General features: G+C 36.6%; 1 protein-coding gene across 4 annotated transcripts in view; it reads left to right on the forward strand.

Moving 5' to 3' along the window:
- Nucleotides 1–11548, forward strand: part of FGD4 (FYVE, RhoGEF and PH domain containing 4) — a 130016-nt gene extending 118468 nt beyond the window's left edge. For all 4 annotated transcript variants that reach the window (XM_032855326.1, XM_032855327.1, XM_032855325.1 and 1 more), the window contains 6 exons: nucleotides 3477–3507; nucleotides 3723–3815; nucleotides 4135–4260; nucleotides 7042–7182; nucleotides 9760–9900; nucleotides 11291–11548. In XM_032855326.1, coding sequence (XP_032711217.1) covers nucleotides 3477–3507; nucleotides 3723–3815; nucleotides 4135–4260; nucleotides 7042–7182; nucleotides 9760–9900; nucleotides 11291–11548 — 790 coding nt within the window. The remainder of the gene's footprint in view (nucleotides 1–3476; nucleotides 3508–3722; nucleotides 3816–4134; nucleotides 4261–7041; nucleotides 7183–9759; nucleotides 9901–11290) is intronic.
- The last annotated feature ends 8309 nt before the right edge of the window (nucleotides 11549–19857 follow it).

A 19857-nucleotide genomic window follows, 5' to 3' on the forward strand; every position in this document is an offset into this window, starting at 1 on the left:
GAAACAGAATCTCTTAAAATGGAGGAATCATGTTATCCCTTTTGATTCCTTCATTAGTGCCTAGAGAGTAGTTTTCAGACAGTAAGAATTCAGTACATTAAATTGACTCTTCAGATTTGCTAGGTGCTCAGAGAATGAAGTGGTTGCGTTCAAGCCAGAGTTTTGAGTCTCATAGGAAAGGGTGCTCCCCTAAACCCCTTCCCTCCACCCTTCCTTTTGGTGCCGATGTTCATTGATGCATCAGAGAGGCAGAGTATGAAAGGTAATGATTCTCCTGCCACATTTGGAGGATATAGGAAGGGGACCATTTGGGGTTATAGTGGCCTCTAGAAACCAGGACTTCTGGAAGGCATGCTTCTCCATACACGCTTTGTTGAGTTGGGAAGAAGGACAGGGGTTCTGGCACCCATCTGCTTAACATAACCAGGATTGGAAAGAAAAAACTATGAGAACCACTATGATGGCTCATAGCTACCTTGTGTGTAAACCTCTGAAAGATAGAGTGCTGTCTGGTTTTGAAATATCTGCCTGAGAAGACTGCCTTCCATCTCTCCTACAAAGGCTTATCATGGTGTGATTTGGGAACCTTCAGAAGGTCACACAGATCAGGGGGTTAAGGACCAATCCTGACTCTGATGGTTCTGATATCCTAGAATCTGGAGACTCAACACTTCTGTTCCTTTTTGTTCTCTTACACCAATAGCATATGGTTCTGGCTGCTCAGATGAACTCATCCTGGATATTTGTACGTAGTAACTGTGTCGAAGTTTGAAGTTCAGACTTTTAAAGGAGAATAATTCATTTCAGCAGGAATCTGCCCAGGGAATCAGGGAATTGGTGAAATTACAGTTAAGGGAAATAGGGCAGGCTGGTACAGTTTGAAGAAGTAGCCCTTTGGCTTCCCACAGAAAATCTATACTGAACCTGCCATTACTTAGCTGCCAGGGGACTGGCCTAAGGACTAGACGGTGGCATTTCAAGCATAAGTTAAAAGTGTAGAGGACTTGGCTTTGCATGGCATGCTTTTCCTACCTTATGGTGGGATTTGGGCTCCAACCACCAAACCCAAGGGAAGAATGTATTATGTATGCTGTGTTTGGAGGCTCCTGACCTGAGTCCTTGCTCAGTGCTTGGCTCACTGAGCGACTGGTTCTGGCAACAGGGAGGATGCATCAGTAGTTCTGACCATCAGAGGAGTCTTCATTGCAGAAGAACTAAAACACCACTCCTCTGAAATCCAGCATACTTCCAAATCTGCAAACCCAGCAAAAGAAAGATTATCAAGGTTTTGAGGGGGTTGGCTAAATGGAAACCCCAGCTACCTGAGGAATTTTCTTAAGTACAGACAGTAATCACTTTGTAGAGTTCCAGTATGCAGTATTGGATACATTTTAATTAGCATTGAAAACACAGTCATTTTTCCTTAAATTTCTTATTCCCCTAATCTCATTGCTCAGTTATATTTATGATTATATGGTCAATTGAAGAGCTGAATTAAGTGATTACTTTTCATCTTGTCTATGATTCTTTCAAGAATAAGGACAAACATTGAAAGTCTCAGAACATCAGAGTGTTATGGGGATTACATGAGCCCAAAGTTCAGTATGTATTTGGAGATATTTAAAGATCATTCTCTTCCGAAGCCACCTGGGAAAAAAGGGTTCTGCTTTTCCTGCTAAATGAGTCAGCCTGAAGACTGACCTTTTACACTCTGCTTCCTCTTTCATATTTAAAAGAAGATTAAGTATTCTGTCTTGTAGACTTTTTATGTAATTATTTTATATTGCTAAATGAATAAAAAAATAGTAAATTAAAGGAGTAAAAATTCGACTTGAGAAAGTAAAACAAAAAGCATTAGAGACTTGTCAAGTTTCTTTGCATTTCAAAGGCTAGAAGCATCTAGGAAATAACTGTGTTTCCAGAGCAGTGGAACTCATTTTATCCAGGCAGGGGACTGCAGTAGTGAGAAATCTCTTTTGAGGGACAAGATTGAACACCCCCCCCGCCCCGCCACCACCAAGGCTCTTGGTCCAAGGATTCCCCACGTGAACAATAAGCAGAATCTTCCATTTGATGGCATGGATTCCAGCAGCATTCTTGGCACATCATGACGCTCAAGAAGAAATTTGCATGAAAGCTAGATGATGTCATAGGAGCAAAACTCCTGCCAGACTCACCCTATGTGATACCTGGGAGTGGGGCATGTGACCTTCAGGCTGGAACTCCAACTTAGCCCTAGCCTACCAAACACATGCAAATAAATGCATATAAACATTTGCATAAATGCAAATAAACAGAGCCCACTCTTGGCATTCTTCAAATTCCTACAGCATAGAGATCTAGCTCTGTCCAGAGTCTACTAAAATGGGGACTTTTCTAATATACTCTGTGACAGCAGCCAGCTGGATAAGCTACCTGCAAGGGAGATGAAATAAATAAAATTTGCCTCAATAGGAAAATAGATATAACTATAGTCAAGGAAAATTTTTCCCAATGGAAAGTATTAAATACTGAAGTAAGTCCATTAACCTGTGAAACTTCCTTCCTACAAGCATCTAAAATGTTTGCTTTGCTTTATCTGTAATAGGTTAAATACGGTGTTGCCTAAAGCTTTCTAGCAAAATTGTTTATCAAAGGAAATGTTAAATAGCTCCCTGAGGACTTACAAAGATGTTTTAGATTCTAGAGCATAATTATAATATTTTCTAAGATGGTTTGTGACTAGTAGCCTTCAGAAGCCCCCTGTGTTTTCTTAAGTGAATTGGAAGACTGGTTGTATATCTGGTACAATGCTAAATCTGCAGTTACCTAACATACTGAGCTAGATGATCGTTGTTAAATTTAACATTAGGGCAATTTATTAATGGAAGCTAAATGTAACTCTCCCAGTCAAAAGTTATGTATAGCAAAGTGGATGGTGTAAAACTCTGTTTTAGGGGTGCCTGGGTGGCTAGGTGGTTAAGTGTCTACCTTCCTTCTCAGGTCATGATCTCCAGGTCCTGGTATAGAGCCCTAGAGCAGGCTCTCTGCTCAGCGTGGAGTCTGCTTCTCCCTCTTCACCCCCCGCCCCCATGCTCGCTTGCTCTCTCAAATGAATAAGATCTTTTTTAAAAATTAAAAATAATAAAACTCTGTTTAAGAATTTATTTGTTCAGGGATGCCTGGGTACCTCAGTTGATTAAGCACTGACTCTTGATTTCGGCTCAGGTCAAGATCTCAGGGTCGTGTGTCGAGCCCCCAGTCGGGCTCCACGCCCAGCTTAAAATGATCTCTCTCCCTCTGTACCACCCACTTTCTTAAAAAAAAATAAAAAGGTATTAGTTTGATTGACAGTGATTCTGTTTAATTTTTATTATAACTCCTTCCTAGGCATCCTTGAATTTTCCAGAAAGTTGGAACAGCATTAAAGCATAGTTTTATTCATGAGGTGTAACTCATTAATGTTCTGTATTCACTTGAATTTTGTTTTGTTTTAGTTCTGAGCAAGACAAAGAAGAATGGATTAAGGTAAACCATATATCTATTTTTTATTTTTGTTTTTTGGTAACCTTTGTCTGTGTGCACAAACATGCACATATAAGAGTGTACACATATTGTCATCAGAACAAGGTCATTTAATTTTTAAGATCACTCTTACATCATAGACATTTGTTTGATAAAGCATTTTCATTAATTTGCATGTGATATTTTAATGTGTGCTCTGAATCTCCTTTATATTTTAGGCTCTTCAAGAGACCATTGATGCTTTCCATCAGAGGCATGAAACCTTCAGAAATGCAATTGCAAAGGATAATGACATGCACTTAGAAGTTTCTGTAAGTTGAAATGAATTCTTTAAGTTCTTTTCTCTTTGCAGTTGCAGATCTGTCTAATCATTTTCTTATGTTGCCTTTTCTCTTTGCAATGCCAGAACTGGCTATTTAGACAGAATCTCATTCTTTCTTACATGAATACAATATGAGTGCCTTTGTATGGTGCTTAAACTTCTTTAAACCTTTTATTTCTTTTCCTAGGTCTTGAGTTTCAAAGCAAGATATGAGCAGTGTTGTCAAAGTGCTTTTTAATGAATAAGTAAATAAGTAAATAAATAGATGGAAATGACAGCTTTTTCTATTAAAACTCGATCCTATTTAGACTGCTGAGCTGGGGAAAAGAGCTCCAAGATGGATCCGAGATAATGAAGTAACGATGTGTATGAAATGCAAAGAGTCTTTCAATGCACTGACAAGAAGAAGGCATCATTGTCGAGCATGTGGACATGTGAGTGAGATTTCTTTTTTCTTTTTTTTTTTTTTTGTGAGATTTCTTAATGATCATAAGGTTGCTAGTAACTAGATAGGTGTTATATAATCATCAAGTTTGAAAAGACAAAAAAAGTCATTTAATTAATCAGCCACCTAATTGATAAACTTATTTTGGTGATGGCTATGTGCAAAGCACTGTGCTGGGTCCTGGAGAAAAATGGTGAGCAAAATGATACCCTTCTTCACATATCTTACATTCTAATGGAGAAAATAACAAAAGTCAAGTAAATAGACAAATAAGCGTTTCAAATTACTATAAAAACAAGAGGTAATGAAGAGGTTAGAATGGAGAATAATGTTAATGTGGGAGGACTTAAAACCACTTTTACTTAGAAAAATGAAGACCTTGGGCACCTGGGTGGCTCAGTTAAGCGTCCGACTCTTTATTTCACCTCTGGTCATGATCTCAGGGTCATAAGATCAAGCCCTGTGTCCAGCTCCACACCCTGGCAAGGAGCCTGCTTAAGATTCTCTCTCTTCCTCTCCATCTGCCCCTCCCCTCTTCCTGTCCCCCTATTAGAAAAATAATAATAAAGAAAAGAAAAATAAAGACCTATCTGAAGGTTGTTATTTAAGCTGATGAGGGTGAGAAGGAGCTAACCATGCCAAGGAAGGTGGGAAAGGTGTGGAGTGGCACTCTATATCAGAAGCCCTGAGATAGGAGAAGGTTGGGTCTGCTCTTGAGGTGCCAGAGGTCATGAGGCAAGAGCCCGATGAGTAAGTGGAACTGTGGCATAAGAAATAGTTAGAAGTAAATAATAACCAAAGGAGTTGATGTCCTTGAGAAAACAAGAGACGGAATGTAAATAGCATACGTGGAAGTTCAGGCTTCTGCTGGGAGAGGGAAACTTCCCTCCATTATAACAAAAACGAAAAAGGTAATGATGGGTGCAAATGTGGGTGTGTTTTTGATTTTGTGGTAGGAAATTTTCAGCATAATGATAATTGTCATTGAAGTATGAGGAATAGTCATCGGCTGAAAGAAAAGGGGGTAAGGGTGGAGAGGGGGGAAGAGTCAAGAAAGAGGGCTCAGTATGAAATAGTTGTCTCTGGGCAGGGGAGTGAGCCTCCCCAAGGAACAGGTTGTGTGCCCATTAGAGGTTTATGGTTATGCATGTAAAGGGACACTCAGTCCATTTACTGGCAAGGTTGTTCTCACAAAATTCAATACCTCTGGCCAGAGAAGGCAGGTGACAGGTTTTCAGTGATTTGAGTTGTTTCATATAGAAAGCGTGAGGAAGAAGGAGGCATGAAATGAAGCAGGAAAGAGATAACAGGTTTTGGATAGCCTTGTAAACCAAGCTGAAGGTGATATACTTTCTTCTAAAAAGTGACAAGTAAACAAAGAAGGGTAGGCATTGTAGTGCTGTGATTTAATATATTACTAGTATGCTAAAGTGCAAAACAGTTCGTATTGATAGTTCTTTTAGATTATTCTCTTACTGCAGATTTATTCTTCCATTTTTTTTCCTGAGTTTTCTCTCAGTGAAACAACTCTGTGATCAAATTCAGTTTGATAGCAAACAACTTTTACCCTCCTCATGGTAAGACTTTTTGATCTGTCATTGAGTTTGCTTGAAACGATTTCAGGCATTGACTGGTAGTCTTACCTTCAGTAAACAAACAGAAGGGTGTTTGAATGTGGATTACCAAAATACTATAATGTGACTTGGAAATAAATAAGGTGGTAGTTGATATGAATATGCAGATGCAGGCATGTCTAATTTCAAATCCAACAGTAATTTCATTGTAATTTTGAGAAAACAATGAATAGTTCTTTATCATGAATTTACAAGCTATGAACCCAAATGAAGTTTTACTAATATTTATATGTTCATAGTTTATTATAAATTGGGAAAATATGCTTCCAGAAACAAGAAGATAATTTTTTACAGATTTTATTTAAATTCCAGTTTAATATACAGTGTAGTATTAGTTTTAGGTGCACAATATAGTGATTCAGCCCTTACATACAACACCCAGTGCTCATCACAGCAAGTGCCCTCCTTACTCCCCATCACTGTTAAGTGCCTTCCCTACCTCCCTCTGGTAATGATCAGTTTGTTCGCTATAGTTAAGACTCTGTTTCTTGGTGTGGCCCTCTCTCTCTTTTTTTCCCTATGTTCATTTGTTTTGTTTCTTAAATTCCACATATGAGTGAAATCATATGTTTGTCTTTCTCTGACTGACTTCTTTTGCTTAGCATAATATTCTGTAGCTCCATCTATGTCATTGCAAATGGCAAGGTTTCATTCTTTTTGATGCCTGAGTAATATTCCTGTGTGTGTGTGTGTGTGTGTGTGTGTGTGCGTGCGCGCGCATGTGCATGCCACCACATCTTCTTTATCCATTCATCAGTCAGTGGACATTTGGGCTCTTTCCATAGTTTGGCTATTATAGATAATGCTGCTATAAACATTGGATGCATATATCTATTTGAATTAGTATTTTTGTAATCTTTGAGTATAATTGCTAGGCCATAGGGTAGTTCTATTTTTAAATTTTTGAGGAACCTCCATACTGTTTCCCACAGTGGGTGCACCAGTTTGCATTCCCACCAGTAGTGCAAGAGGGTTCCTTTCTCCACATCCTCCCCAACACCTATTGTTTTTGTGTTGTTTGTTAGCCATTCTGACAGGCGCGAGGTAGTATCTCATCATGGTTTTTAACTCTTTCTTATTTATTATTACTGTGATTATTGCTCAAACCGTTGATTATTCACTCTTTTTAATTTAAGGTGGTTTGTTGGAAGTGTTCTGATTACAAAGCTCAACTTGAGTATGATGGTGGAAAATTAAACAAAGTTTGTAAAGACTGTTATCAAATAATAAGTGGATTCACAGATAGTGAAGAAAAAAAAAGAAAAGGAATTTTAGAGGTATGGAACACTAAATGTTTGGTAACATTTAAATTTTTATTCAAGGAATGTAGAATTGTCTTTTAACCCTGAAGAATACAAAAGCATATTTTGTTATTTCTCTTAATATTTAACAATTTGAAGAACAAGCAAGATTCATACTTTTGTCCTATCTTGCTGAATTTGGGGATCATACTCAGTTGTGTAGAAAGAAGAGGGACAAGTGCTGTATTTTAATCACATGCATTTGAGAGTGAAATATGATGGTTTTGTGAAGATGGCTATTATCAAATATTAGAGTATTAATTGTCTCTTCCAGTGCCTAACTTATAGTATATTTTTTAATAGAAAAGCTTTTCTGTCAATTTTATCATATTGGCTTCAAAAGCCATTGTTTGAAATTATTAGAATTCATATTAAAGTATTTATTACCTGAAAATATCTACCAACTTATTGCATTAAAAGCATCATTTAATAGCCAGTGACACTAATCTGGTAACTGCATTGAAATATTATTGAAATGTCTTGCAAATGAATTTGACTCATGTTTTCAAACTAAAGTCAGAACCTCCCAAGCCGGGGAACTATAACACAGCTTGTATCTGAAATGAGTTTTATACTCAAAAGCACATTAATGTAAGGAATAAATTATGTAGTAAGGCCTTTGTGGCAGAAAGTTCAACATAACCTGGAAGGTCTGTGAAGAATAATAGGCTCATGATCAGACTCCAATATATCTAAAGTCAGAGACACACTTGGTTTATAAAGAATTTCCATGATTTATTAAGAATCAATAAGCATTTATTGAGCATCTATACAGTGTAAGCTTACAAAGGTCATTTCTGTTAACTAAAAAAGAATCCTAAACTTCAGTGTCCATTGAAGGTTAAAGTATAGGCTGACAAGCTCAAAAGTATAAAACTGAATCCTTCTAGGGTATATATGTTGCTTACAGGCAGACCAAGGCGGGAAGGTGGAGACACATTTCATTAGCTCCCAGGAACACAGCCTTGAGACTTAAACACAGCAACTGATGAAACTGGCATAATAGAATGAGTCAAATAACTTGTGCTAAGGGATGAATTTCAGCCTGTATCTATGAAATAAAAAAACTCTAGGTAGTTTTCTCAAAAAAAAACTTTATTTGGAGGACAAGTTACCAGGTTAACACATTTAATCAAATAAATATATAATGTGAGGTCAAGATAATATATATATGTGCACATGCGCACACATGTACACACGTATTTGAAACTGGCTTCATGCCAGCGAGTTTGTTATGTGCTCTAGACCAAAAGTCAACAAACTTCTCCAGTAAAGGGTCAGAGAGAAACTATTTTAGTCTTTTCAGGCCAAGAGGAAAAATGGAATATTACTTCTATAACAAGAAAAAAAAAAAAAGAAAAATATTTTCACAATTTTTTGAAAGAATTCAAAATTTAGTAATAACTTAGTATAACTTTTTATAATATGGCAATAAGACTGGAATTCTTCACAAGTAAGGGAGAGAGCAGTTCGTTTAATTGGAGTCCAGAGTTAGTGTTTGCTGTCGTCAAATTGATTTTAAATGTTCATCCTTAAAAACTATTCTTAGCTCATAGGCCATACAAAAACAAGTGGTGGGCTGATGGGCCCTAGTTTGCCAGCCAGTGCTTCTTAAACTATCTGTGATGAAGGGCCAGTTTTATTTCCAAATCACCACGGCTCAATATTTTTGTAACATAATTATGTTGCTTGTGTATTGTCACAAAGCCCAGTTGCTCTAAAAGTTTCTAAGTGCTTACTCTTACTTTCTGTGCTTTATATTGAAGGGGTAGCAAAACAGTCTGAACCAGCACTGTTCAGTGGTGGGCATTGAGTAGCACTACCCTAACGATTAGAGCAATCGAAAATAGAAACAAACCACTCGCTTCCCATAATGTGCATAATAAAATCTATCATTTAGTCCAAGGGTTTTATTTTTGTTTTTTTTAACCAGAGATATAGGTATCAGGAGACAAAGCAGAAAACTTTAAATGGGTCTACAAAGAGTTGTTGCCATTTTCAGAACTTTTAAATTATCTCAGATTCCAGGACAAAACTTGCTGGTCAGTATTTGCCTTTTTGCTGTTGCACTGTTACACAGTTGAAGCTGGTATAGCATTGTGGTAAAAGGGCAGGCTCTGGATCCAGACCCAAATGCCTAGCATACCGGTTCCTAAATGTGTGACCTGGGGACAGTTACTTCATCTCTGAACCTCATAGATAAGGGAAGGGGTATCTTCTTAGTGTCAGTGTAAGGATTAAATGAAATAATACACATAGTGAACTAAAAAATGTTCCTGCATAGCAAGCAGTCAGTGAATGTTTAACTTTTTTAAAATTTCAGGTCTGGTGCTACAAAGAGTTAAAATTCATTTAAATATTTTCTCTGGCTCATGAAAAATCTAGATGAGTATTTAAATAAACATTGCCATGAACCTTTTTGGACATTCCCAAGAGAAATTTTATATGAATGTATTGTACTTTGTGATTATTCCCTTAAGGTGAATTACTTCTCCGCCTTGTTCATTTTGTGTTCTCTATCTCTCTCACTCTCTTTCCATTATATTTTTCTAGATTGAATCAGCAGAAGTATCTGGAAACAGTGTAGTGTGCAGCTTTCTTCAGTATATGGAGAAGTCAAAACCTTGGCAGAAAGCTTGGTGTGTGATCCCCAAACAAGACCCTCTTGTGCTGTACATGTACGGTGCCCCCCAGGTATCTAACCTGCATCTTTCTGAAGGGGCAGAGGTCCTGGGGCACAGGCGGAGGTGAAGAGACACTGAACTCAAAATCCTTCCATTACTCTTCCACAGAACAAGAGAGCTCAGACAGTTGCATTGTCTTTCATTACAGTTGAACAATAATTAGGAACTAAAATTCAAGTTTAAACTGACTTTTATTTTTTTAAGCTTTTTTTTTTTTTTTTTTTTTAAGATATAGCCCATAGTTTCTTCACCCTGTGCAGCATTTGCCTTCTCCCCTCCTCTCATTCCTATTCAGTGATTTGAGAAAGGATGAGCTGGATTGGGAAGGGGTATGGGAAGCAGGGGTGAAGCAGAAGAAGAACCAAGGAGGAGAAGGAGCCTGTTTGGTGAAGGGAAATAATTATAGGTTTGGGTTTTGTTTTGTTTTTGTTTTTGTTTTCCTGAATGGATGGATACCTGAAGAAGAAAGGAATTTGAGAGGAAAGGGAATTTAAATCAACCTCAGATTTTCATTGTCCAGTAACAAGTTTCTAAGAACCATGTAAACATGGACCTGAGCTAAACCTGAGGGAGTAACAGAGATGCAGGTTTAGCCTCTAACCAGAACAGCACCAGGCATTGTGGAAAAACACCTGCATTCACCTGGAAATAGATAAAATCTTAAATGTACCTGTTGTATTTTAGCCTATATCCATATTAAGGGCTGGTAAAAAATTTTTTTAGAAATAAACTTAACACCTGGCTGGCTCAGTCAGTTAAGCGCCTGCCTTCGGCTCAGGTCAAGATCCCAGGGTCCTGGGATCGAGTTCTGCATTGGGCTCCCTGCCCAGCCAGAAGCCGGCTTCACCCTCTCCCTCAGCTGCTCCCCCTGCTTGTGCCCTCTCTCTCTCAAATAAATAAATAAAATCTTAAAAAAAAAAAACTTAAAATACCAAGGTATATATTGTCTTCTATTTCATTATTTTTCCTATACCCTTTTCTTGTCCTTAAATAAATTGATGCATGAATGAATGGATCATCAAATAAAACTGTTTGGTAATCAAATCATCATTAGCATTTGGTGGTTTTGTACAGTAAGATAACTATTATTCTTTCCCCTTTTCATCTGAATGAAGAGCTAAATGGACTCCTTCACAGGGGGATGGGGTGTAGGGTCTGTGAATCTTGGCTGATTGAGGTATCTGCTCTCATTCGTTAATTCATTCAGCCAACATTTTCAGTGACCTCATGTCTGGGCAGTATGCTAAGCATTGGATCCCAGTCTCTGTCCACAGAGAGCTCATAGCATGAGTCTTTGTGGAACAGCAATAGGGAAAGGGTTAGTGGGAGCCAGATCACAAAGGGCCATGGATAACAAGCGAATACATCTCACACTCCTATGTACCATGTTTTTTCCTTAGGACGTCCGAGCCCAGGCCACCATTCCACTCCTCGGCTATGTTGTGGATGATCTGCCAAAGAGTGCAGACCTGCCCCACAGTTTCAAACTGACCCAATCCAAGTCTGTGCACAGCTTTGCTGCAGACAGTGAGGAACTGAAACAGAAGTGGCTGAAAATCATCTTTTTAGCTGTCACAGGTGAGACACCAGATGGTCCCAACAAGCATCCAGCCACCTTGGATGATCATGCTGAACCTAAGAAAAAATTAGAATGCTGAACTCCAGGACCATCCATGACATGGAGGTCTCAAGATTTACAGCCCAAGACATTCCCAGCCCTCCTTATTCATCTCTTAGCACTTTATGTTGGAAAATATAGGCTCATAAATGCATCTTTTGGGGGACTATTTTCCTGTTTCTGTACCCTTAGTGAAACTGATGTGCAGAGCCATTCTACCGATAAAAGTTTGAAATAATGTGAAAATGGAGCATTTTTTTAATGAGCTATTCCTTGCATATGTACTTTGTCTTGAAGAAGATGGTATCAATGGATTCTATCACTATCAGGTTAGAATAGGCCACTTGCATCTAAGGTCCTTCCATGTTTTCTCCCTCACAGGTAGGACTTGTAACAGTTTGAAAGATATACCTCCATGTTGCCAAAATAGATCCGTGGTATTAAAAAAAAATACAGGGACAGTTTAGGCTATTAACCTATTTAATTTAGTTTATAAAGCTCAAGCTGCATAAATAATGTAAGGTCTTTTAAAACAAAAAGGACAAATTGTTGATGTTCAAACTTTCAACTTATTAAGAAAAGATAGTACTTGTTTTTGTAGAAATATTCCTAAGAAGAAACTATTTCAAGTATATAGCAATTATGTGTATATAGTATTAAATATGGATATAATTATATTATACATGCTTTTCAGCTTTAGGTTCATATTTGTCTCTAATTTATTTTATAAATATAAAGCATGTTTTATCTTGGATTTGAACAATGTTCTAAATTTCAGAAATGTTTTTGGTGGTTTATGTTTAACTGATTGACATCTAAGGGTATTGATATTTTTATAATAAGAAAAAGCAGTAATTTATGTGGCATGGGATATATTAGTTCCAACAGTATTTTTAAAGTACTATTTTTTCGTTCTGTGCCTATTTAAAACAGTGCCTCTCTTTGAAGGTGCTAATAATACCTATTTAAATATATAATGAGGATTTAATTAATGCTTCAGTCTTGAGTATTTGGCCACTGGAGTGGTCGAAGTCACACAGGTTATTTTACCTTTCACAGTCCTGCAATTGTTGCAGCAGTTAATATCAGCATGTGCAAAAATGTTCACAGAAACCTAAACTGTACAAGATACCTGACTTGATATAGAACTGGGACATATGGAAACTACGTTTATTGTAATGTTTTTCTATTCTGTAAGGCAATTAAGCATGGTTAAATGAGGACTATACATAATTAACACTTAGATAACTGTGTGGGCCTATCCCTTCGTCAGATGGGAAACGAAATTCACATGTGATAACCTGTGTTTGAGGGGCAGATAAATAGATATTAGAGGGAGTTTATGCTCAACTCTTTAAACCACCTCAGTAAAGAAGAGGAGGGGAAAACACAGTAATGAAAAGCAATATTTTAATGGCAGGTTTGGGAGGTACAAGATGTTTGAAGAGAGTCTGAGCATTTTTTCCCGTCATCTGGGGAATTTTTAATAGTCAAAACATGATTTCTTATCACAAAGGCTGCTCTTCATTATATTGTGGTTGTGATTAAGATCTCACATTAAGTTGGCTATTTAAGTTAATCTTTTTCTCAGATTAGGTATTTTTTTACCCATTTACCCTGTTATGCCCCAAACATTATCACTTTTAAATGCCTCAGTCTGCTAGAAATCCACAAGAACGACCCCACTATTTTGGCTTTTGAGAATTATATCTTTTTTTTTTTTTTTTTTTAGATTTTATTTATTTCTTTGACAGACAGAGATCACAAGTAGGCAGAGAGGCAGGCAGAGAGAGAGAGGAGGAAGCAGGCTCCCCTCGGAGCAGAGAGCCCCATGTGGGGCTCCATCCCAGGACTCTGGGATCATGACCTGAGCGGAAGGCAGAGGCTTTAACCCACTGAGCCACCGAGGCACCCCGAGAATTATATCTTAAGTGTAGAATGGATTCACTCAGAATTTGAGACAGCCACACATTTATTCAGGCCTGTTGTTTTAAGAAATATTTGAAGTCTCTCCTTTTTCCCCCCACTCCAAAGGCGAAGGTAAACTAATTATGGCTGACAAAATTAGATTGCCTTCCTCTATAAAAGGAATTTCAGCCATGATCATTAACATTAAACCAAATATTTGGAATCAGAAAGAGATAAAGGTGTAGCTTCTTAAGCCCTATCACATCAGGGACCGACTGAAAGAAATGTTACATTACTTCTCTTTTCTAGTTGCGAATCCTATGGGGGGAGGTGTTGTGTGTGTATGTACAAAGTATATATTCAAGGTGGCTTTTGAGATGGTTACACTATAGCCGTAGGTGATGTATTGGCATTCTTAATCTCCAGAAAAGAGAAGCAATAAAAACATAGAGGGATTATCAGAAGAACATGACTTTCGTAAATTGTGAATAGAGCAATGGAAACATAAGGGCCAGTTTAGAAGATTTATGGGCCAGATTGTTTTTGAAAACTATTTTGAACAGTGAGAAGATTGTTATCCTGCAAGGGGAGTAACATGGATACACTCAAGTTTTGGCTCAGTAAATATCATTATTTAATTTAGATTATCAAAAGAGTATGTAAAAAGAATATTGTCATGCTCTTAACATTATCTTTAATTTTTCCAAAAAATTAGAAATAATAGTACTAGAAGAGAATTTCTGGTTTTCCAGTTACCATCTTTCATGGCACACCCCATGTTCTTTAGACAAGCACAAAGAGAAGCATTGAAGCAGGCTTACCTGTTTCTCATAAAGAGTCACTAGTGCTTTTACTTGGAGGAAGGCAAGGGAATACTCTTAGGCATTTAGTAAACATCCAGCTAAACCGAAAGACATCAAAGTGTGATTGGTTTCAAGAACCATCATATGTCTTGGTTTCTGAGACACCTGAGCAGCATGACAAATTGAACATAAAAAAACAATTGATTGCTTTCCAGTTAAAAACAACATTCCATATAGGTTTTATTCTTTATTTTCCCTAATCTGGTGCTTTCCAAGTCATCTTCAAAGTGCCCTTTCTCCAAACTTAAAAAATACTTCTTTGATAGAAACTGCTATTCATTACAAAACATTCCAGATTTTTTAAGCTTAAATTTTGCTTTTACTAAAAGTCTACCATTTGGTATATGAAGTATGAAATGTAGTGCAGACTTATCTCCAGGTTTTAAGTGGGACTCAATAATGAAAAATGCCACCAGCCACTTTTGTAATAATGGCATCTACAATGCCATCATGTATGCAAGCAATAAAATTCTTCAGGGTATGTTTTTATACTGAAATTTTAATAAGAATGCCCCTAGCCACAAGGATATAGAGAATTAACTTTTAGAAATGATACTATAACTCAAATTGCTGAGTATAAGGAAGGGAAGGGTGGGGGACATTATTCCTTGGATTGAAATAACTGTCAAAAGCATTTTTCCTTTTGCAAAGGATATGGATGGTGAGAGAATTAAGCACATCTGCACTACTTCATCAAGCTACATTTCATTTTCCGTGAAGTTTAATACAGCATACAGGTTGGCGTACTTACCTTCATTGGGTGACCTACTCCAATTTAAAAAAAAAAAAAAAATACTCCAACCTAAAAAATTACTGAACTTTTTACGAGAACTAACCTTTTAAATGTGCCCTGTCCCCATATATAAATACACATTTGGATTTTTTATAAAGAGTACTTGTCGTAGTCATAAGTATATAAACTACAAACTTCATAGTACTGCAGGGTTGTTAAAGATTCATTGATGCCTTCTAAAAACCCTATATCAAAAATACTTTCGTGAGCTCACAATTCTCTTTTACTTTCCCTTGTCTACTTTGTGGAAACAGGGTAGGTTTTTTTTGTTTGTTTCCTTCCAAAGTTTAGATCCCATTTATGATTATATTTAAAGCCTTAAGTTCTTATTCTGAGAATATTATCTGTGATAACTCTAATAATGATCTTTCTGGACTAGATATATCCAGAGGAAAAGGCACCAACAGGAGCAAATAAACTTCTAAGGAACAAAGATCTTATTTTTTGCAGGTATCCTTGTATAATGCAGAATAGAAGATTAATTAAAATTTCCTACATCATGTGATGTTCGTGTTAGCGGGTCTAAGATTAAGCACATGGCATTTATAAGCTAAAATTAATTCAAAAGGCAAGAATGTCTTAATGTTTTCATTCTTCAATTTTATATTCTTTAAGAATGTATTAATATAAAAACTGTGGCTCATCAGTTCTTATTCTCTAGAACTGTATTGACACTGGTAGTGGATCGTGTTACTTCTTCATTCTCATCCAATTTTAGTAGAATCAAATTGCTTTTTTATTTTCGTATTACTATCTACTATAGATTCTTCAGATTTAGAAAATGAGTAGGATATATAAAGACCACTAGATATACTTTTAAAACCCTTTCTGTGAATTTATGCATATATGTATATATGTAAAAACATTGTTGATTTTCCTATTGTTTTTCCATAGGAATGAAATTTTTATAGAAATTATTCTTTTTAACTTAAATATTTTAACATAAATTATTTACATGGGTTTTTAGTACAATTCATTCTTGTGTGTGCCCTATAATCATGTTTCCAGAAGAAGATTACTTTCTTTATTGATACAGTAAAGAGGAATAAAAAATTAGGAACTGAAATAAGCAAGAGTGAACAGAGAGGTGGACAGAAAGAGACTTCTGATCACCAGATCAGAGCAGTATATGTTAGGACAAAAGAAAAAATACCTAAACTGCAGAAGGGATATGAACTATAAAATAAAAGTCTTTGTAGTTGAGCACTGATGGGATTTGTTGCACCAAGGCCTTTCTCCATTAATTACTTTTTCCTTTAGGCTTAAAATTCTTTCATCCTATGGGCCATTTTGTGCACTGTTTACTGAGATTAAAAATTCCTCTAAAGTCAATCATGGTTTTTACACTTTTTGGACTGAGCATTTGGCAGAATGCGGTATCTTTTCTGTGTTTTGAGATGAACTAGCACATGGCTCCTACAAGATGGTTTTTAAGTCATTGCGGTCACTGGAAGTTACATGATGGTATACTTCTTCCTAAAATTTGTTATGGTGGATTTAGTGAGAAATTAAATCAAGAAATCTCATTGTAGCATATTTTAATAAGTGAATACCAAATACATTGAGATATATATACACATATATATCAGTTTGGAAAGAAACATAATAGTCTTGGGGACCATTATGAAAATGGAATTGCATTATATATTACACATTATGTGGATGTTGGAATGTATCACTTGGGGGAGGGGTCTCCATTCATTAGCAATCATGTCTGTATATAAAACTTTTTTTTAACCAAACTAGCATTTTATTTTGTGAGTGACAATTGACTGATATTTTTGAATAAGTGTTATCTGGGTTTTGGAATTGTGATTAGTTTAAAAAGGTATATTACCAGAATTTTAGAGTTAACTCCAATGTGAAAAAGTGTACACAAGAAGTAATTCTTTTATAGCTATATGAATGTAAAATACTTGCATATAGTGTATATATTGTGTAATATATGTATATTTGGTCATAAAGGCTAGAATTGGAAACATTGTAAAATTAAGCACTTTAATTCCTATTAAATATTAAACATTTGTATCTTGTAAATAAATACATCCTTAAATGAATTATAAAGACTTAAATGTCATTTCATCTAGGACTATAGATGTTCACAATGATCTCGGTTGTCAGAAATTTTGGTTATCTCACAGAACAGTTACTCCAATACAGTACCGATGCTCCTTCCCACTTCAAATCCCCACGAAAACCTGTGGAAATCTTTCAAGAATAACACAGTGACAGAAGCCAGGGCTCCCCAGGTATAGAACTGGGGACCCCTCCCTGTGATAACTCCAGGATTAGGTTTACAGGAGCCACAAAAGCAGTGCTACTCTGTTCTCTGAGAAATGACTGACTGCTTTACTATGTTGTTTATGGTGTTTGCCTGCACTGCTCAGTCTTAGCTGGTGAAACAGACATGGAAATGGAAGTCAGAGGAACTGCATTTGAGTCTTAGTCCTGCTGTTACTACTATTATGTGATCTTAGACAATTTACCTGAGTCCCAATAATAAACTCTTATAGTCATTCCAAGAAATACAAAAAATGCACTTGGTGACTACAAAACACTATATACGTAAGTATTTTATGGAATACTTCACTGGGTTTCATACAGTTACTTTACTGGCTTTTGATTTAAAACGTAAAAGATATCCCAAAAAAGAATGTTTGAACAGTTTAAGAGAGAAAATATTTCCAGAGATAATCCTTTTTAGAAATTAATACTCTTGTTGAGGTCTCAATTAATTAATTTATCAGTTGGTTCTTTAAAGCAATTAGCAGGTGCATGGGGGGCTCAGTTAAGTGTCTGCCTTTGGCTCAGGTCTCCTGGGATTGAGTCCCACATGGGGCTCCCTGCTCAGAAGGGAGTCTGCTTCTCCCTCTGCCTTTCTCCCTCCCTCTCTCTCTCATGAATAAATAAAATATTAACTTTAAAAAAAGCAATTAGCATCAGCTGAAGAATTTCTTGTAAGTTGTCCTTGGCTTACCAATATGACGTGTTTGATTGCACCTTATACTAGAGTAGAAATATGGCAAAGAGACCCAGTGTGGCATAATTCAGAACTTCTCAGACTAAAGTACATGGGAATCATGGGGGGATCTTGTTAAAATGCAGATTCTATTTTAGCATGTCTGTGATGATCAAGTTCTCACAGGGTCTCAGATAATGTTGATATTCTTCAAACCATTCCTTGGAATAGCAGCTTATACTGAGAAGGACTTTGTCATAGACAAGTGACTAGAGGTCCCTGACTCTGCCATTTTTTGTGACTTTAGACATAAACTCTTCCTTGAAATGTTTTGGGACTTGGATAATATTTTAGTATATTGCCTGGTCTATATGAGGCATTCAGCACATTTTACTTTTAATTGAACTATAGTTGATAATATTACTTCAGGTTTACAATATAATAATTCAACAATGATATATATTACAAAATGCTCACCAGGATAAGTGTAGTTACCATCTATCACCATACAAAGTTATTATAATATTATTGACTATATTCTCTACACTGTACTTTTCGTACCTGTGACTTATTTTTGTAACTGGAACTTTGTTATTTCTTAATCCCCTTCACATACTGATCGCATCACTCCTCCCCTCTGGCAACCACCAGTTCTCTGAGATTTTTTGTTCATTTGTTTTTTAGATTTCGCATATAAGTGAAGTCATATAGTATTTGTGTTTCTCCACATAGTACCCCCTAGGTCTATACATGTTGCAAATGACAAGATTTATTAAAGATTTATTATTAGGGATGCCTGGATGTCTCAGTTGGTTAAGCGGCTGCCTTCAGCTCAGGTCATGATCCCACTGTCCTGGGATGGAGTCCCACATCAGGCTCCTGCGGGGAGCCTGCTTATCCCTCTGCCTCTGCCTGCCACTCTGCCTGCCTGTGCTCTCTCTCTCTCACTCTAATAAATAAATGAGATCTTTAAAAAAAAAAAAAAAAGGTTATTAGAGTGCGTGGGGAAAGGATGAGGGAGTGAGAATCTCAAGCTGACCTCACTGAGTGCAGAGCCCAATGCGGGGCTCCATCTCACGACACTGAGATCATGACCTGAGGTGAAATCAATAGTCAGACATTTAACTGACTGAGCCACACAGGCACCCCAAGGATTATTCTTCCTTATGGCAGAACATTCCATTGTATTTATATATACCACATCTTTATCGATGGGATACTTAGGTTGCTCCCATATCTTGTCCATTATAAATAATGCTGCAATAAACAAGCAAAAACCCACATCTTTTTTAATTACTGTTTTGTTTTTCTTTGGGTAAATACCCAAAAATAAAATTAATGGGTGTTATGATATTTCTATTTTTAACTTTTTGAAGAAACTCTGTGCTGTTTTCTTAAGCAGCTTTGTCAATTTGCATTTCCATCAACAGTCATGAGGATTCCCCTTTCTCCATCCTTGCCAAGACTTGGTATTTCTTGTCTTTTTGATAGTCATTCTGACTGTGTAAAGTGATACCTCATTGTGGTTTTGATTTGCATTTCCCTGATGATTAGTGATGTTGAGCACCTTTCCATGTGTCTGTCATGCATCTGTAGATCTTTAGAAAAATACCTTTTCAGGTCCTCTGCCCATTTTATAATCAGATTATTTGGCATTTGTGTGTGTGTGTGTTTTTTTTCTTTACGTATTTTGTGTATTAACCCCTTATTTAATATATACTTTGCAAATACCTTCTCCCAACTAGTAAGTTACCTTTGTTTCCTTGATGGCTTTTTCCACTGTGCAAAAATGTATTGGTTTGATGTAGTGCCAGTTATTTATATTT

Source organism: Lontra canadensis, unplaced genomic scaffold, assembly GCF_010015895.1.
Source record: "Lontra canadensis isolate GAN:19392208 unplaced genomic scaffold, GSC_riverotter_1.0 scaffold9, whole genome shotgun sequence".
Classification (NCBI taxonomy): Eukaryota; Metazoa; Chordata; class Mammalia; order Carnivora; family Mustelidae; genus Lontra; species Lontra canadensis.